General features: G+C 36.4%; 2 protein-coding genes across 3 annotated transcripts; one reads left to right on the plus strand and one right to left on the minus strand.

The window, feature by feature from the left end:
* Positions 1 to 369: 369 nt before the first annotated feature.
* On the minus strand, positions 370 to 9,355 carry LOC111009703 (uncharacterized). 2 transcript variants are annotated; one of them, XM_022282886.2, is made up of 14 exons: positions 8,946 to 9,355; positions 8,252 to 8,333; positions 6,668 to 6,771; positions 6,308 to 6,434; positions 6,061 to 6,155; positions 4,661 to 4,784; positions 3,774 to 3,854; positions 3,230 to 3,328; positions 2,236 to 2,397; positions 2,094 to 2,154; positions 1,909 to 1,988; positions 1,769 to 1,813; positions 1,304 to 1,480; positions 370 to 1,193 (listed from the first exon to the last, which is right to left on the minus strand). In XM_022282886.2, exons 1-14 carry the CDS (start codon positions 8,981 to 8,983, stop codon positions 648 to 650), a joined length of 1,821 nt encoding a protein of 606 aa, XP_022138578.1. In that variant the 5' UTR covers positions 8,984 to 9,355; the 3' UTR covers positions 370 to 647. The 2 variants fall into 2 exon arrangements, with proteins under 2 accessions (XP_022138578.1, XP_022138579.1); XM_022282887.2 differs by lacking the exon at positions 1,769 to 1,813.
* Positions 9,356 to 10,924: 1,569 nt separating this feature from the next.
* LOC111009775 (protein ABCI12, chloroplastic) lies at positions 10,925 to 15,574 on the plus strand. Its single transcript, XM_022282979.2, has 8 exons — positions 10,925 to 11,596; positions 12,215 to 12,331; positions 12,477 to 12,713; positions 12,984 to 13,148; positions 13,284 to 13,359; positions 13,764 to 13,828; positions 14,435 to 14,632; positions 15,313 to 15,574. The coding sequence occupies exons 1-7, from the start codon at positions 11,237 to 11,239 to the stop codon at positions 14,585 to 14,587; spliced, it is 1,173 nt and encodes a 390-aa protein (XP_022138671.1). The 5' UTR covers positions 10,925 to 11,236; the 3' UTR covers positions 14,588 to 14,632; positions 15,313 to 15,574.
* Positions 15,575 to 15,788: the final 214 nt, after the last annotated feature.

Below are 15,788 nucleotides of genomic sequence, written 5' to 3' on the forward strand. Positions count from 1 at the left end.
ATACTTCATATTTTTTTCAAATGTATGGAAAAACGTATGCGTGCTTATTTTTATTTTACTAATTTATCATTGTTTGATTCGAAAGAGTTCATTTAGCAAGTAGATTTATGCTTAAACACTTTAACAACTTTATTTATTATTATATTATTATTTGTGATGTAAATTGTGTTTGAATTGAACAGAAAAATGTGTGCATAAATTCATTTTTAAAAACGATCTCTAATTCATTATAGTCCACTTTTAGATGATCAAAATAGTATGATATCGATTTTCTTAAAAAATATATATTACGGTTAAAATTAGAAAATAGGGCTCTACACTAAAATACCAAATGGGCTAAAAATTTCACTCTCCAATAAGGGAAAACCATAGCCAAATAAAGTGTTTTCAGAAGGAATCATGAACATCATGTACCAAATATTGGTATAAAATGTTTGTGGGGGAAAAAAATGGCTACATTCAATACTTTTGACACTCTTAAAACAAGTCTTCCTTTTCTTTGACCTTTTTTCCTTTTCTGGGTCTAATATTTTTACAAACTAACATCAAAGCAACTTTCATAGTTACAAAGCAATACAAATATCAGATTGCACACATTCCACGGGAGCAAGGGGGTTAAAAAAAAAACACAAGAAGAAAACCGCAGCTCATCGGTTCTGATTGTTTCTGAAGAAATTGAGATCCCAACGGCGAATCAGACCATCCATAATATGGCCTGCGGGAGTACGAACAACGGTTACGGTTGCCTTCGTATTGGCTGACAAATCAGCTTCAGCTGAACTTTGGCTATTTGCAGGTGTATTACTACAAGAGGAAGCCCCTGCACTTCCAGTTCCAGCAGTGGAAGGAAGAGCATAAGATGCAGCCCCCACAGATGATTCACTTCCGTCTGAACACGAGCGATCGGATACCGAATTCAGATCTCTAGCAACTGAAGTAGACTCTGGTTTAGCCGGAATACTGTACTCTTCTGAAGTTGAAGCAGATTCTGCTTTACACTGAGAAAATTGGTCACTTGAAGTGGAGGTGGCTTCTGAATATAGAAGTCCACAATGCTCTATTTGCGAAGCTCCACATTCAGCTTTCTGCGAAACATCTTCCATGTCGGGACAAACACTTGATGCTTGCTTCTCTTCCTGGGCGGTTTTCATTTTGAAATCCTTCAATGATTCCATCACTGCTTCCATGAGCATCTGAAATTCGTTTACCACATGAAAGAAAGACAAGCAAAGCAGTTCAAACCGTTGTCCCTGTTTTGGCGATTGGATTAGGCAATGTGAAAGTTATTGTTAATCAAACTCACCCTTTCTTCCTCTTCTGCACTGCACGGGAATCCTGCCAAGTCATCAAGTGGATACTCTACATATTGATCGTCATCCATCAAATTCGGTACGTTGGGTCCATAAGGATGGCCATTAGACAATTCGAAACTAATCATATTCGAAGAGGACAAGTCAGCATCATTATCCGTATTCTGATCCTGCAGCAAAGCAACATCTATATTTTACTATGTAAATAAGCTTACTCGGTAATCACACAACACTTGGCTCTTCACTATTATCCAAGATGTCACATGTTCAAATGGTTTGAATACTGTACCAAGTTTACTGCCGACTCTCATTGTTAATCAACAGTATCCCAAACATGTTCTTTTTTTCCTTCTAGAATTTTATGATTCAAACAATGGGTGGGAATTTGAAACCTTCAACCTATTAGTGAGATTACTTTGGGATCTACACAAAAGCCATATGAGAAGCTATTTTGATACCTGAGCGTCCAATTGATTATCTCCGGAGGGAAGATCGGGAGGAATCTGATTTAAGGGAGTAAATCATAAAATGTCATTCTTGCACTTCTATTTAATTCCAAATTAACCAAAAAGTTTCTTTCATCTTCATAGAACATTACCTCTGTCCGACTCATAGATCTTTTTGAACGGAGTTCTTTAATGGCACCTTCTGTACTACTACTACTATTAGTTGGTATATCTGTTAGTAGAAAAATATATATATCAATAAAATAAGATTCGACAATAAAATCATGAGAAGAGACGACAATAAAGAAGCAGAAAAGAGTGAATTGTTGACTCGTGCCTCTCGATGTTGTGGAAGAACCATGATTAGGGCCCACTTCTTGCACCACTCTCCAATAATCCTGAAGGTAAAACATCTAGTAAATAATTAAATCTGGAAGATCAAAAAGTGAAATACAACTGATGCACTGCGGCGCATTTACCTTGTTACTAAAGTAGGACGGCATGCTGTTGATATAAATATCCCCTATTTCATCCTCCGGGGGTTGCAAAACATTGTGGAAGAAGATATTTATAGAATCAAAGTAAAATTGAGGGCGTGGAGAATTGTGATCACCATCAAACTTGATAATGTTTTTATCCCCCTATGAAAGAGATGCAATTTGATGAATATTAGCATGGTAAAATGTTAGGCAAATTAATAATTAAGCACCTAAGAGCTTACATGTTAACTAAGAACAAAATCTCAAGGCGATACAGAATTATAACTTTTTTTTCTTTCTTCAGGGATAAGAATAATTCATTGGCCACGACCAGAAATGAATACGGAAGGGGAGGATTTCCAAAGAAGTTCCATAAAAGCTCCTCAATTAGCTTGAATTTCTAGAAGAAAGAGATTATATAAAATTATTCGAAAAAAATAGAATCAACCGAACTAGAAACGTCAAAATGTGTGTTTCTTTCTAAAAAAATAATAGTCACCACTTTGAGCCACAAAACTTTAGGCTCATCGAATAATGTGGAAGCCAGAAGACAGAAGTTGTGGTTAAAAAAAAAACACCGCTGTAGGTTGAAAATTTGGAACATGGTCTCATATTTTAGCATTAGTATATATGAAAGAAAAGGTTATCTTGTGATTCAAAATCATTATAGAACAAACTACATCCGGCAAAAGAAGACACCAAAAGGAAAATTTATTTGAATCTTGGGAATGGAATTATGGTGCTATGCTCGACAACCAAACAATTTCCAAGAAAATTGATTCCTAAGTTCAGAATCCTTAACTTTTTAGATGGAAGGGTGGTACCACGAAAGCTTGATAAGGTGGTATAGGTATAATATGCACCACGTGTTTTTTGGATCTCAATGAACCTAGTAGATAGTTTGTGACATTTGTAGAGTTGTTCGAATTGCTTTGAGCATAGTACACAGTAATTGCCCCACTTCAAACCAAGTATTTGGGTTATAAGAATTTACCACATAAGCATCATATATAAGGTCTGAGTGATGAGGTCGTATAAAATCATCATCAATGGCGTGCCCAAGTAGCACTGGTACAAAGCAAGCTTTTGCCACCTAGACAAAACAATGTTGGATCAGTTTCACTTGAAACGGTAAGCATTAAAAATAGAAAGAATGCTTGAGAAGAACATAACGTTTCATTTCCAGTTTCTGGCTGAACTTACTGTAATTTTATTGTGTATCAAATCAATTCAAAGCCAAAAAACTTAATTACGAAATCCAGGAGAACCATTATCCTCAAATGGAGATGATTAATACTTTTCTAATGAAAGGGCATGGAACATATGTCAACTAGAATTTTTGGACAAAATTTCTCATGTGATTAGCACCTAAAGAATAACATTCTTCTTAAAGCAGTAGCATTCAGTCTAGTATGTAATTTTCAGAAGGAAAAGAGAGAATATGCACATCAATTCTTCGCTTGACCAATTAGCATGCGACAGAGAATTAATAAAAGGAGCTCATGGATACGTCTAGCACATAATATATAAAATAAAACCTTAATGGTGTTCAGGTCCATTATGTCAAATTTTGCCTTCTTCTGGATTGCTCTCCGCATGTATTGAATAGCAAACTTCACCTAGAAGTAGAACAACACAAAAATGCAATAGTTAAGACTGCCGAACATCAATCACTACTTAAAAGAACATGGACCAAACCAAACCAGACCAATCACATGCACATCTTTGGTTTGAACTATGGAAAAACATTCAAAAACATCGGCTGTGACTAGTGAGATGATTTAAATGTTAGTTTGGACCACTCCAGTTATGGGTCATGATAAACGGAATAGACTGGAATGTTGCTAAGAGAAGAAATTTTCAGTTAAAATATGGACAGAGTTTAAATTCTGTTAACCACCTAGGTTGGCCTATGGAAATTAGGTAAAGAAACTTGGAAATAGGTTCAAAACCCATGGAACCACCTAGGATATTAAAATCATCCCTGAGTTGTGCAGCTACAGGTCCTCTATGGCACCTGTGGAGAGTGTGAAACCAAAGATCTTCGAAGATAATAATTCTCTTTCTTTTTGTAATGGTATGGAGCACGTTGTATCTTGGTAGTGCTCTAACCAACCTAAATTCTTTTGTAATTATTATTTTTTCCATGATCATTAATGATTAGATAGCCTTTTTTTTAATATATACGAATTGGAGCGATGAAGGGCTGAATCTCAATGGATCGTGGCAGCAATAGAGGCCTAATACTCATTAGAGGGCCGTTTCAACAGCCGTTTTGTTAATATATATATATCTTTTGTCTCTTATCAAAAAATCCTACCAAATATTTAGAGTCATGCAGTTCTTCCGTAAAATTAGTAGAGGTGCGACTTAGTGAGACCCTCACGGATTAAAATAAAAAAAAGGTGAAGTGAATGATTCTTACCGTGAACTTAGGTAAACGAAACTTATAGGTTTCGACGAGTTCCATCATTAGCTCAACCAGATCAGAGAAAGGGCTGTCGAGAACCATTCCTGCAATTGAAGGATCCTCAGCCCCATACATTAGGCTGTTCAAAATGTGCATGTTAGTGGAAAATGAATAAATTTATAAAAGACTCAAATACTACACAAGGCTGAAATATAAGACATTTTTTAGATGACAAAAATACAAAATGCCTTAATCATAAAAAAAAAACTAGAAGGTAGAAACAGAGAACTTATGAAATTCTTTCCCATGAGGAAAATTATATGTTTTTTCCTATAAGATGCGAAACAAATTAATCAAAACTGTGTTATAGAAAACAGAACACAATAATGAAGATACAGAATACATCAATGAGTATGTGAAAATCTACTGTTTCCACTGTTCGTGTTGAGATTCTCTGTCCATAGCTATGGATGCTCACGCCTAATGGCTCATGGGCATTAGATGATTTGGGCTAAGATTCTGGGGAATAATGCTGTGAAGCAATTACTTGTAACTCATGGTCAGAAAGAAACCATAGATTATTCAACGAGCAGCACATGGATTGAAAAGAGGATTTTGATATAGCCAAATACCACGTTTACATTGGAGTTCACTTTTTTCTTTCTTTCTTTCTTTCTTTCTTTTTTTTTTTTTTTTTGGTTAATCAATACCCCTGCTGCAACGAACCCCAATACATGCAGTTTCTTGTAAACTCCTAACGTGAGTATATGGAGTTTTTGTTTTAAAGGAAACCCATCTTCATAGAGATAAATGAAGGAACATGAAGACGGGGGATACAAGAAGAGAAGCCCAAAAGAGGGAGAGCACTATAGATTTCATTTATACTTCCCATAATATCAATGAAAGGTGCTTCATGTTTCAAAGAATATGCAGAAGTACAAGAAAGGAGAGGAACTCCCAAGCTGCCCAAGGAGATTAACTGCCTGCTCGGTAATATTTCTTGAAAATTCATAATATCAATACTTCATATTGCTAAAAAATGTTGACACATATATATGAATCACAGTTCAATAGAAGTATTAACAAATATGCATTATTATTTAATTAAGCAAATTGCTACACTTTTTCTATAAAATTCAAACACTTGAAATACTTTTTTGCGGTTTCCTATAATTTTTGAATTGTAACCATTGTGTCATTAACATCTATTGATATTTATGAACTAAAATTATGGACATTTCACTCCTTGCTGATAATTAATTGGCTGATGAAATAAGCAAACATGATGGAACCAGTTACTAAATAGCAAAGACAGGCACAATAAATTGAATGAACATTAACGTGTTAAGTAAATAAATTAATTCATCTCACTCCACATATGCACTTGTGGGAGGAAGATAGAAATAGAAGGCAACCTGGTGACAGCGCCCATAGAACGGCCCCATAGGCCTATTAATGAGACATGTCCATCTGCCCGCAAATATTCAACCACAGCTTTCAGATCATCCTTCTGAAAATGTTTCAATAACTTCAACATTAGGTATTGAGGAATAACAACGGAAATATGCATCAAATACCCTCATTGTAAAGCAGAAGACTACAAGCAACAATAAATTGGGGGGATGGGGGGATGGTGGGGGAGGAGGTACAGTAGGCACTTACTTCATTCCACCCCAAAGTTACGTGCTCGCCCCCAGAGATACCAGAACCAGAGAAATCAAGAGCAAACACAGTGATGTTAGAAGGCAGTAATATTATGGCAGCCTCACTAGCATCGGCTCGACAACCACTGTTGTAAATCAATAGAAGAGCCAGTTAGTACGAAATATGGATCAGTCCAGTGATTTAAATTAATATCAACAAAGAGTATTTTCATAAATTTCTAGAAAGGGAAACCTGCAACAAAGTTTCATAAATTGAATTTCTAAGACTAGAACTAATAAGTTCGCATTTTATTATAGTACTTCTAGTGAAGATCTTGATTGGATGTGTAATTAGCTATGATTTTTCAGATTAACTCACCTGTTACCATGGCAGTAAATTACACAGGGTAGAGGCTTCCCTTCGGGACTAACAATAGGCAAGTAATGACTACATTGAAGTACATCTCCTCGACTGTTTTTAACCTGCATAAAATTAGGACGTTCCTTACATAACAGAACTTTTCTCAATGAACTACAGTCTACAAAAGTCGAACAGTAGATGTCAAGATTGTCAGATGGGGTGGGTGTCATCAGTCTCCAAACACATAAAAGATAACCAGATAAAACAACAAACCAGTTGCATTAAATAAATACTGTAATCTTTTTGTTAAAGATGGCAGAAAAGGTCCTTTTATCCATTTTGCCTGTACATGCAGGAAATGAACCTCTACCGGCACTGGATAGTGTCCATCCACGTTCAATTTAAGATCTGAATGCTACAGGTCAGATAACTAAAGCAAAGCACGTGCACAAGATGCCAATGTGGGAAGAGGATGAAAACAAGCCAACAGATCAAGATTTTCAATATGTAATATCAGATTTTATTTGAAACTTAGATTTCGACTCAACGATCATAGGTTTGAACCTGAATGAGATAGAAACCCAAGCCAAGTTGCCCAATTATAGAATAATTGGAGAAAGGATGGAGGATGTTCTCTCAAGTATGCTAGTTTCGTAGTCAACCAATCTATCCATCTATGCCTCAAACACCAAAAATTTATCTCTACAAATTAAAGTCACTATATCCCCAAGGTTGGTCTAGTTATAGGAAGTACTGAGATGGGAAGATCAATCACCTCCAAATCATCAAATAAGTCTAGAGAACTTCCTCATGCCCCTTGTACTATTAGTCTGGTTCTTTTTCTGTTTTTTTTTCTTTTGTACTTCCTAGTTGTAACTTTCCCACTATATTAATAAGTGTGTTTCCTTTTCAAAGAAAAACCATCACGATCACAATGACAAAATGAGTTCTTTTTTCTAGGGTAACCAAACCATCTATGAGTTGACAAAAGAAGGACCAGCCTCTGTCTTGCTAATTATGACACATACTCATCTTCCACGACCATCTAACTTATCAATATCAGCATAAATCCTTTACTATCTCAAATATTTTCAAATCACACAACAAAGTAATTACTTCTAAAATCTAGAGAAATAAGAGGTCCCTAAAAGTCGGAAAGATTCAATCAATTAATATGAAAAACGAACTATCTATGTGCTACTTAGACAACCTAGTGCTACTATTCTACCTCTGAATCTACTATCGACCTAAGTTCCAAATTTCTTTCGTTCAATGGAAATTGATTTGATGGGTACAGCCACCTTCCCATGGAAAGAGAGCAACCTCATAGTGAGAATTCCAGATTTCTTAATTTCTCATACGATTAGGATATTACAAAAACTCCACCTTTTAACGTGTACACCCCCATTATATTTTGTAATCGACTGTGATTGAGAGGCTACATGGTGAAATATCCGTGCTACCATCATGACCAGAATAACGTAATAAGTTTTAGTAAAATTTTAGCAAGTTCAATGTACATAAACCAAATTGATGGAGAGGTCTAAGCAATGAGAAAATTGACGTGTTAGACGGGGTTACATTTATGATATGAAATGATACCTTCAGATCCTTCCTTTGATACAATTTTCCTCTTAGTGTGAACTCATCTTCTAGTAAATCATTGTTAGGGTCATATTCAGCTCTGCAAGTAAAATTTAGAAGAGTTACAGTCTCTTGAAGTTACCAACCTTAATATAATAAAATGAAAATGAAACGAAAGTGAAGTTAGAAAATGAGAGAAGTCACTGAGATTGCCGTGGAGTATTTCCAATGATCGAGTCATAATTGTAGAACACAATACCATTCAAAATAAAAAGTAGAGATGAACGGATCCGCATTTCAATGCCATTGAATCGCAGAGATCTCATTCAAGCTTGAAATACCCAGGAAAAAAAAGTGTAAACTCTTCGCCGAGTCAGAGAGTGGAGCGGAATAACGATCAAATCGAGTCGAAAGCAATATTTAGATCTCGCCTACAAGCTACCTTCATTACCACAACAGAAAACCATGTAGAACTCAAATTCTATGGAGCCCAGTACTAAGATTAGGTAATGAATTGACCGGAAGGCTCCAATTTCTTAGATACAGAGTAAAATAAATACTCAAAATCATAGCTCAGAATACCCATCACTCTCTAGCCTTTCTCAGCAACAAAACAAACGCCGCACGCACCAACGCCAAAATTCAAGTCCAAAGCTAGTAATTCGACAGAAAAGTAAGAAGAATAAATCTCGAAATGGGTCGGAAACGTTACCTGGGGGGGCGTATGATGAAGTTGATCAGCTGCTCCATCAGATTCAGGCGAGGGAGAAGCAAAACCGAGGCAACCGATCTGAATATTTCTTCAAAACTGTTTCTCGGTTTCCTTGAACGAAAACGGAGTAAAATAATACGAATTCACCAATCAAGAAGAAGAACAAAGGAAAAAAAAAAAAAACTAATATTCGCTGAAACGAATTTCGATTGAGGAGAAGAAGAGAAGCTGGCTTTAATAACTTGCGAGCTTTAGCGCTCGCATGTACTTTCTTCGTGTATTGGGCTTTCGATTTTCGAAGCCGCCTTCTCCATCTGATGTCTCTATTTGGCTCCGTCTCCGTCTCTCCGACGTCCGTGCGCGTGTAAGACACTCGCGTTCGTGAGAGCGTGTGAGTGGCGGTGCCGCATCCTCAGATGTGCCTTCTTCGCGCTCTTTCCCGGCGATTGAGCCTGGGCCGGGGATTTTGGGCCTTGGATTACTACGCTCAGCCGCTGAATATTGGGCTTTCCGGTGGACCCGGCTTGGCCTTGGCCCAATGGCGCTTTCGTAATTATACACCGAACCGGTCCGTTCTGTGTATTCCCCAAATTCGAACGTCCGCTGAACCGGACCGATTACGTTTTTCATTTGCCCGAAACCCAACTCGACCCAGCCCATTTTTCACCCCTAAATTTTAGTTTCACTTTTTTTCTTCTCTCTTTTTTATCGATATATTTCAATATTTCATTTGAAGCTATAGAAATAATTGAAGATAATTATGTGTTGGAAAAAACTGAGTCCCTTGAATTTTAAGCATGTATCTATTTTGGATTCAAACTTTTTTTATTTTTACAGTTCATAAAACATTTCTATATTGTCATTGAAATAATATGATGGTTGAATTTTAACTTAAGTTTATTGATTTGACAAGAGTATATTAAATTAATAATTTTTTAAGCACTTAACAAGTGAACATCTTTAAACTATTGAAGGATGGGAGTCCAAATGGTTATAAACTAGATTGATTCAATTTGGTTTCTTTTTTAAACTAAAACAAATTGATTTAATTTTCCTTTTTGCCTTGAAAACCGACTCGACCTAACCTAGTTATACCCCATCATTTATTTTCTTTTATTGGGCTTTAATGTTTTTAGCAATATATCTCAATATTCATTCCAAGCCATGAAAATATTTTGAATATAATTTTATGGTAAAATAAATTTTTGGCCAATGAGTTTACCAATTTACCATCAAAGAAAGTTGGAAAAAAAAACCAAATTTAAGGCAAGGTCAAACCAAATCGATTGGTTCAATTCGGGTTATTTAGTTTTAGTGTCATGAGGATGTAGGAGTGATCAAACGAAGTCGGAAAATCGATCCGACAAACTAAATCCGACCAAATCGATGCGATCGATCGGTGTCGATTTTTTCTCTGTAAAAAATCAACTAATCGATTGGTTGGCTCTTCTAATTCAAAGGAATTGACCACGACTTATAAGAAAGGAAAAGGAAACACCTATCTCAATATTCCACAAGAGAGAGCTTGTCGAGGAATGAGAGAAATAATAACTAAGAGAAGTTTTGTTTGACAGGAGAAAAGAAAGATGGTGAGAGCTATAAAAGGATAAAGATGAGAGAGAGAAAGTAGGAGAAAGAGAAGAGAGGATATTGAAAAGAAAAAAGAAGAAAGAAAAAAGGAGTGTGGCTAATCCGCTAATAAGAAAGCCAAAAGTGTAAAATTAAAAAAGAAAATAAGAAAAAACAAAATTGTTTCATTCAAGGGAATCCCTTTTATTTATTTATATAATTTATTATTTATTTTTCAATTTCTCTCTCTTTTCTATTTTTTCTCCCACTACTCTTTCTATTTTCCATTTCTCATTTTCGTTTTTTCTCTCCATATTTATTCTCTTTCTTCGCTTCTTCCCTCTTATTTCAGTCACACCAACATTCATTTTATTTTCTGAATTTAGTATCTATTATAAATCGACAAAATCAACTGATCGAACTGTTGGTTTGTACAGGAGGTATGAAGAAAATTTTCCGATCGACCGAAATCTACTAGGTCGGTTTTCGGCATTGGGTCGGCTCAACTCGACCGACCGATGTCAGCCCTTGAGGGGAGGACGACACGTCGATAAGCTTGATCAAGACGATCTGTCGTCTTATCTGCGTTAGAACGAGGAAGCTGAAGCCCACTAAATTGCCGGAAAACGAATTCCCGCCATCCCGGAGAAATTCGACGGCGCCTAACAGAGCGGGAACTCCCGGAAAGAGAGCGCACTCTCTTCTTCATCGACACGTCACTCATGAACTGTCCGTACAGTTCATTTCGAACAGTCGCATATCCACTTCCGTCCCCCATCCATAATCCCAAATCCCTAGTGGCCCCCAATTTTACCTCATTTTCAGCCCTAAATTCCGGAAAATTTGGAGCATCTGTTTACTGGAATATCGTCCTAAAGCCAGTTGAGAAGACGAATTTGCGAGTTAGAGCTTCGACGAGTGATGATGCCGGTACTGAGAAGTGGCTCAAATGGATACCTAATGGAGCTTTAGCCGCTGATAAGGTTTTGAGATTGGTTGCCGGTGCAACCGCCAGCCCCATCAGCCAGTTCATTTCGTCGCCTGTTACATTTCTTCACTCTGTAGACCCGCGAATCAAATTGGTAAATTTTTTTTTTTTTCCTGCACATTTGTTGGTTGATGGTTATGTCTTTCAGCAGCATATTATGGTTGAAAACTTGGTGCTTATATTTTGCTTAGAATCTTAGTAATTTCTAGATGGGTAACTTTTAGTTTTCAATGCACTATCTTTGATGTTTGTTGGATGTAGAGCTTTACAAGATTGGTAATTTCACATGATGCACATTTGGATAATAAACATTTTCGCAGAGATTGAACAATCAAGCTGTTTGTGATGAATTTATCCTTACGAAGTTCATCCTATTTTCACGTTCACAGTTGTGGTGTGTGGTGTGTTTGGGAGTTCTTTTAAAATAAGTCATTTTAGCAAAGGTAAGTGTTAGTGTAAAGTGTTTAATGTCAAAATGAATTTAATGGTCGGTTGGTTTTAAGTTCTTCCTTAACCAGCACTTAAGTGCGTATGACTTTGTTCGGAAAGTACTTCTAAATCACTCCCAAATGAGTGGACTTGCTTTTTTAATCATACCAAAAACACTCTCAAACGTAGCCTTAGACTTAGTAAATTCTTTTGCTGTTGTTTTTGTTTGTCTTCAAACCATTGGTTCTACGGATCTCAGTTGACTGCTCATTTTGTTTGACAGGTATGGCTCTTGGCTCTTGTTGTCTTACCAGCGAGATCAAATATCACTATTCGTTTTGGATTAGTGATTTTCTTAGCTTTTCTGTCCATATGGATTCTTCCAACTGAGTTATGGAAGGTACATTCTGATCAAAAGCTGAATATGATCGCCACCTTTCTTTCAATCAATGGAAACTTAGGACCTTAGTAATGCCTATGGATAACATTACATTCCACTGGATAAAACAATGTGATAATTGTGAAGGAATCCTCTAACTTTCTAGGACCAAGTGGGAAGAGTTTCTCTACTCTCAGGAATTTTGTTCGTCATGCTGGGGCTGAGCGCGGACGGTGTGCCACCCCTCATCCAATCAAGAACTCCTCCACCTGGAATGATGGGATTGCCTGAGCTTCCTGCATCTTTGGGAGGTTACTCGTATTTAATTGCAAAGCTTGGCCCTTTAACTTTTACAAGGAAGGGCTTGTCGGTAGCAAGTACAGCAGCATGCTTAACTTTTGTCGTAAGTTAATGTTTTCCCGCCCTTTCTTTTTATCAGCTCCATGTAACTTTTTCCTGTAACACATTTAACTTACATATATGAGTGTTGAGATTGAACACTCTACTACTAGCAGCCTTATGCATTCGTGTCTTCCAATTTGATCTTTGAGGAAAACAAAGTGCCAACAATATTATCATCCCTCATTTAAAAAAAAAGGTGCAAACAATATCGAATCAATTGGCTGTAAGTTGCCTTAAAGATCTCAACTCTTGGTTTGATTTTTTCTCAAAGGTTTTCCAAAGTGCAAGTCTCTGCCTCACAACCACAGCCCCCGAACAACTTGCATTCGCCATACGCTGGTTTTTGCTTCCTTTGGCATATTTTGGCGTTCCAGTTGCTGAAATCACTCTTACACTTTTACTTTCTTTGAGATTCGTCAGTCTGGTGTTTGATGAGGTAAGAGATCGATTAATCACTGATAAATCAATTCTAATGATTGATAAATCTGTGTTAAAATTGTTAGTGGCATTCATTAATGCTCATGTTATGTTAATGTTTTGCCATTTTGTAAAATAAATCATGTGCTGGCAGGTTCGAAATGTTGCATTAGGGGTTGTATCCCGCAGGATAAACTGGCAACTGTTGACCACGATGGAGACGGTTGATGGTAAGCATCCAGCAAAACTGGCAAAAGATGCATACATAAAAAATCACAAAATTTATAGGTGTCTATGTTAAGAATACTTGTGCATTATAGGGAAGCTCTTGCCATGGTTTATAGACCTAGATATGATCAATTTACATTTCAATCTGTGTCACTTTGATTCTACCCTTGATAGCATGAGTCCTGTTTTTATCAATCATGTAGAACAGCTCCTCCCCTGGACCTTCTTGTTCTGGGGCAACATTTTTTTTTTCCTCCATTGTACTGTGCAATTCCTTAATGATTTGAAGCATTACACTATAGAAAGTATCAAGTACTAATATGTCATATTTCATCCCAGAGTATTTTGGTTCGAAGTCATTATATCATTTTAATGCTTATTTTGGTTACTTTCCTTGAACCTGCAGTTTTCTTTACTTATCTCCGTCGCATTTTCAAAAATATTTTTAGCCATGCGGAGCAGATTTCTCAGGTAACCTACTCAATGCATATTACTGAAAATTTACTCAATTGCTGAGTGCTTTATCTGTAGTTTCTCTGTGTTTGCAAACTGCTAAATGTTTCTAAGGACAAAAATTTTATCTAAGTCAGAACTTCTTTATATATGTTATATCAAGATACCCCGAGGGTTCTGAAGATAAGGTCTTGGTTCAAGCTCCATGTTGAAAAATTTTAATGTTTTTGTTGTCTCTCAAAGCTGGCCTTGGAGTGGATGAGATCTCTCCGAGAATTAGTGGGGTGGGCTATGAGTAACAAGGAGTGAAACCTCTGGTTACCCGAGTTATAGATGTGCTTCCAGTATAGTGGGATTTGTTCATTTATGGGTCGACTGATTGCTTAAACTTCTATTCTTTTAAGAAATCCATACCAATTACCCAAGTGTCAAATGCCTTGAGCTACTGTAATAAGCACCTAAGTTTAGACCTTCATTGGGCCCATATAGATTCAGAAGTATTGACCCCATAGCAAACCCAGTGGGGATATTTCTCTATGCATTTCACTGATATTTCGAAATTTATGTTTAGTACACATTTTCGTTTATGTTGAACAAAACTCGACTCTATGACGTGTGCTGCAGGCAATGATTGTAAGAGGTTTCCGAGGAGATAGCAGCAGTCATAAACTGTTTTTCTTATCAAGCTCATCAAGCAGAATGGCAAATATTCTCTCCCTGTTATGCCTGATTGGTGTTATCAGTGCATCTGTTTTCTTTGACAAAGTCATCGTCTGATACCTACATCCACTTTTTGCATCTTCTCCCCCAGCTAAAGCTCTTGTATGTGAATCTCTCTTTATTCCCCCGGGTATTCATATACCTGATTGTCCCTAAACTTTTAGAGTTGTGGCTAATTGGTCCGTGAACTTTAAAAAGTGTTCAGTGGGTCGTTGACCAATTAAATTTGTTTAAAATTCAGAAACATATTATACACAAAATTGAAATGCCGGGAACTATGAGATATCTTCTCATAATTAGAATCGTCTACTGCATTAGGAATCTGCTCGACACAAAATTAAAAGCTCAAGACCTACTAGGATACCTTTAAAAGTTCAAGGACTTGTTAGACACGACATCAAAAGTTTATGGACGTATTAGACGCTCTAGTTTAGGGAGTTATTAGGCACAACTCCTAAAGTTTAGGAATCAAACTTGTAATTTGACCTTAAGATTTGAGTCTATGATTAGTACACAGTTTTATTTCAGGTTACGAATTCGTTAATTCCACTTGCTGTATAAAGACGAACACATGTTTATGAAACTTGCTCTAACTTCTATATAAATTACAACCTAGATTAAACCAACTTAGGTTTCTATAACTTAATTCTTTTGTGGAATCTATTCACATGTTATACAAACCTAAGCCCTTAGACCTGCTACAACCATGAGCCAAACACTTTAAATTCATGGAAATTTGAGATCTATGGCTGATTTCTTCTGGTTGCTTGGTGATTTGGCAGGTGGAAATAAATACCTATCACTTGTGTCTCTTCAAAACCACAGTTCCATATTGCTCATCCCATGGCCTTTTCTTATATGGGACATGAAACTTCATTTGGTGGATTCAAATCATACATATATTGATCTTGTTGAGAGAGTTCAAAAGGGTGTTGCTGTTCTCCCTTGATTTGATTGTATGCTTTTGAAGTGAAGTTCTGTAGGACAAAGGAAAAATTTTCTCCTGATACAGGAAAATAATATGTTCAGGATGTGATTTCTTTAGTTGGAAATAACAAATTTAGGCATTTTTTAAAAAGTCAATTTAGGGTTTTTTCCCTAATATTTTAGTAACAGTTTTTATGTTTTGGAGATACTTTTCCTGAAATCTCAGTTGAAATTTGAAAACAAAGTTCAAGTTCTTTTGAAAACGAGTTTTCAACTTATCGCGATATTAGAAGACTATCCTGAAACAAAGTTATTATTATTATTAGTAGTT

This window comes from Momordica charantia (genome assembly GCF_013281855.1).
Source record: "Momordica charantia cultivar OHB3-1 chromosome 7 unlocalized genomic scaffold, Mcharantia_2.0 BLBB01000007.1, whole genome shotgun sequence".
Taxonomy (NCBI): Eukaryota; Viridiplantae; Streptophyta; class Magnoliopsida; order Cucurbitales; family Cucurbitaceae; genus Momordica; species Momordica charantia.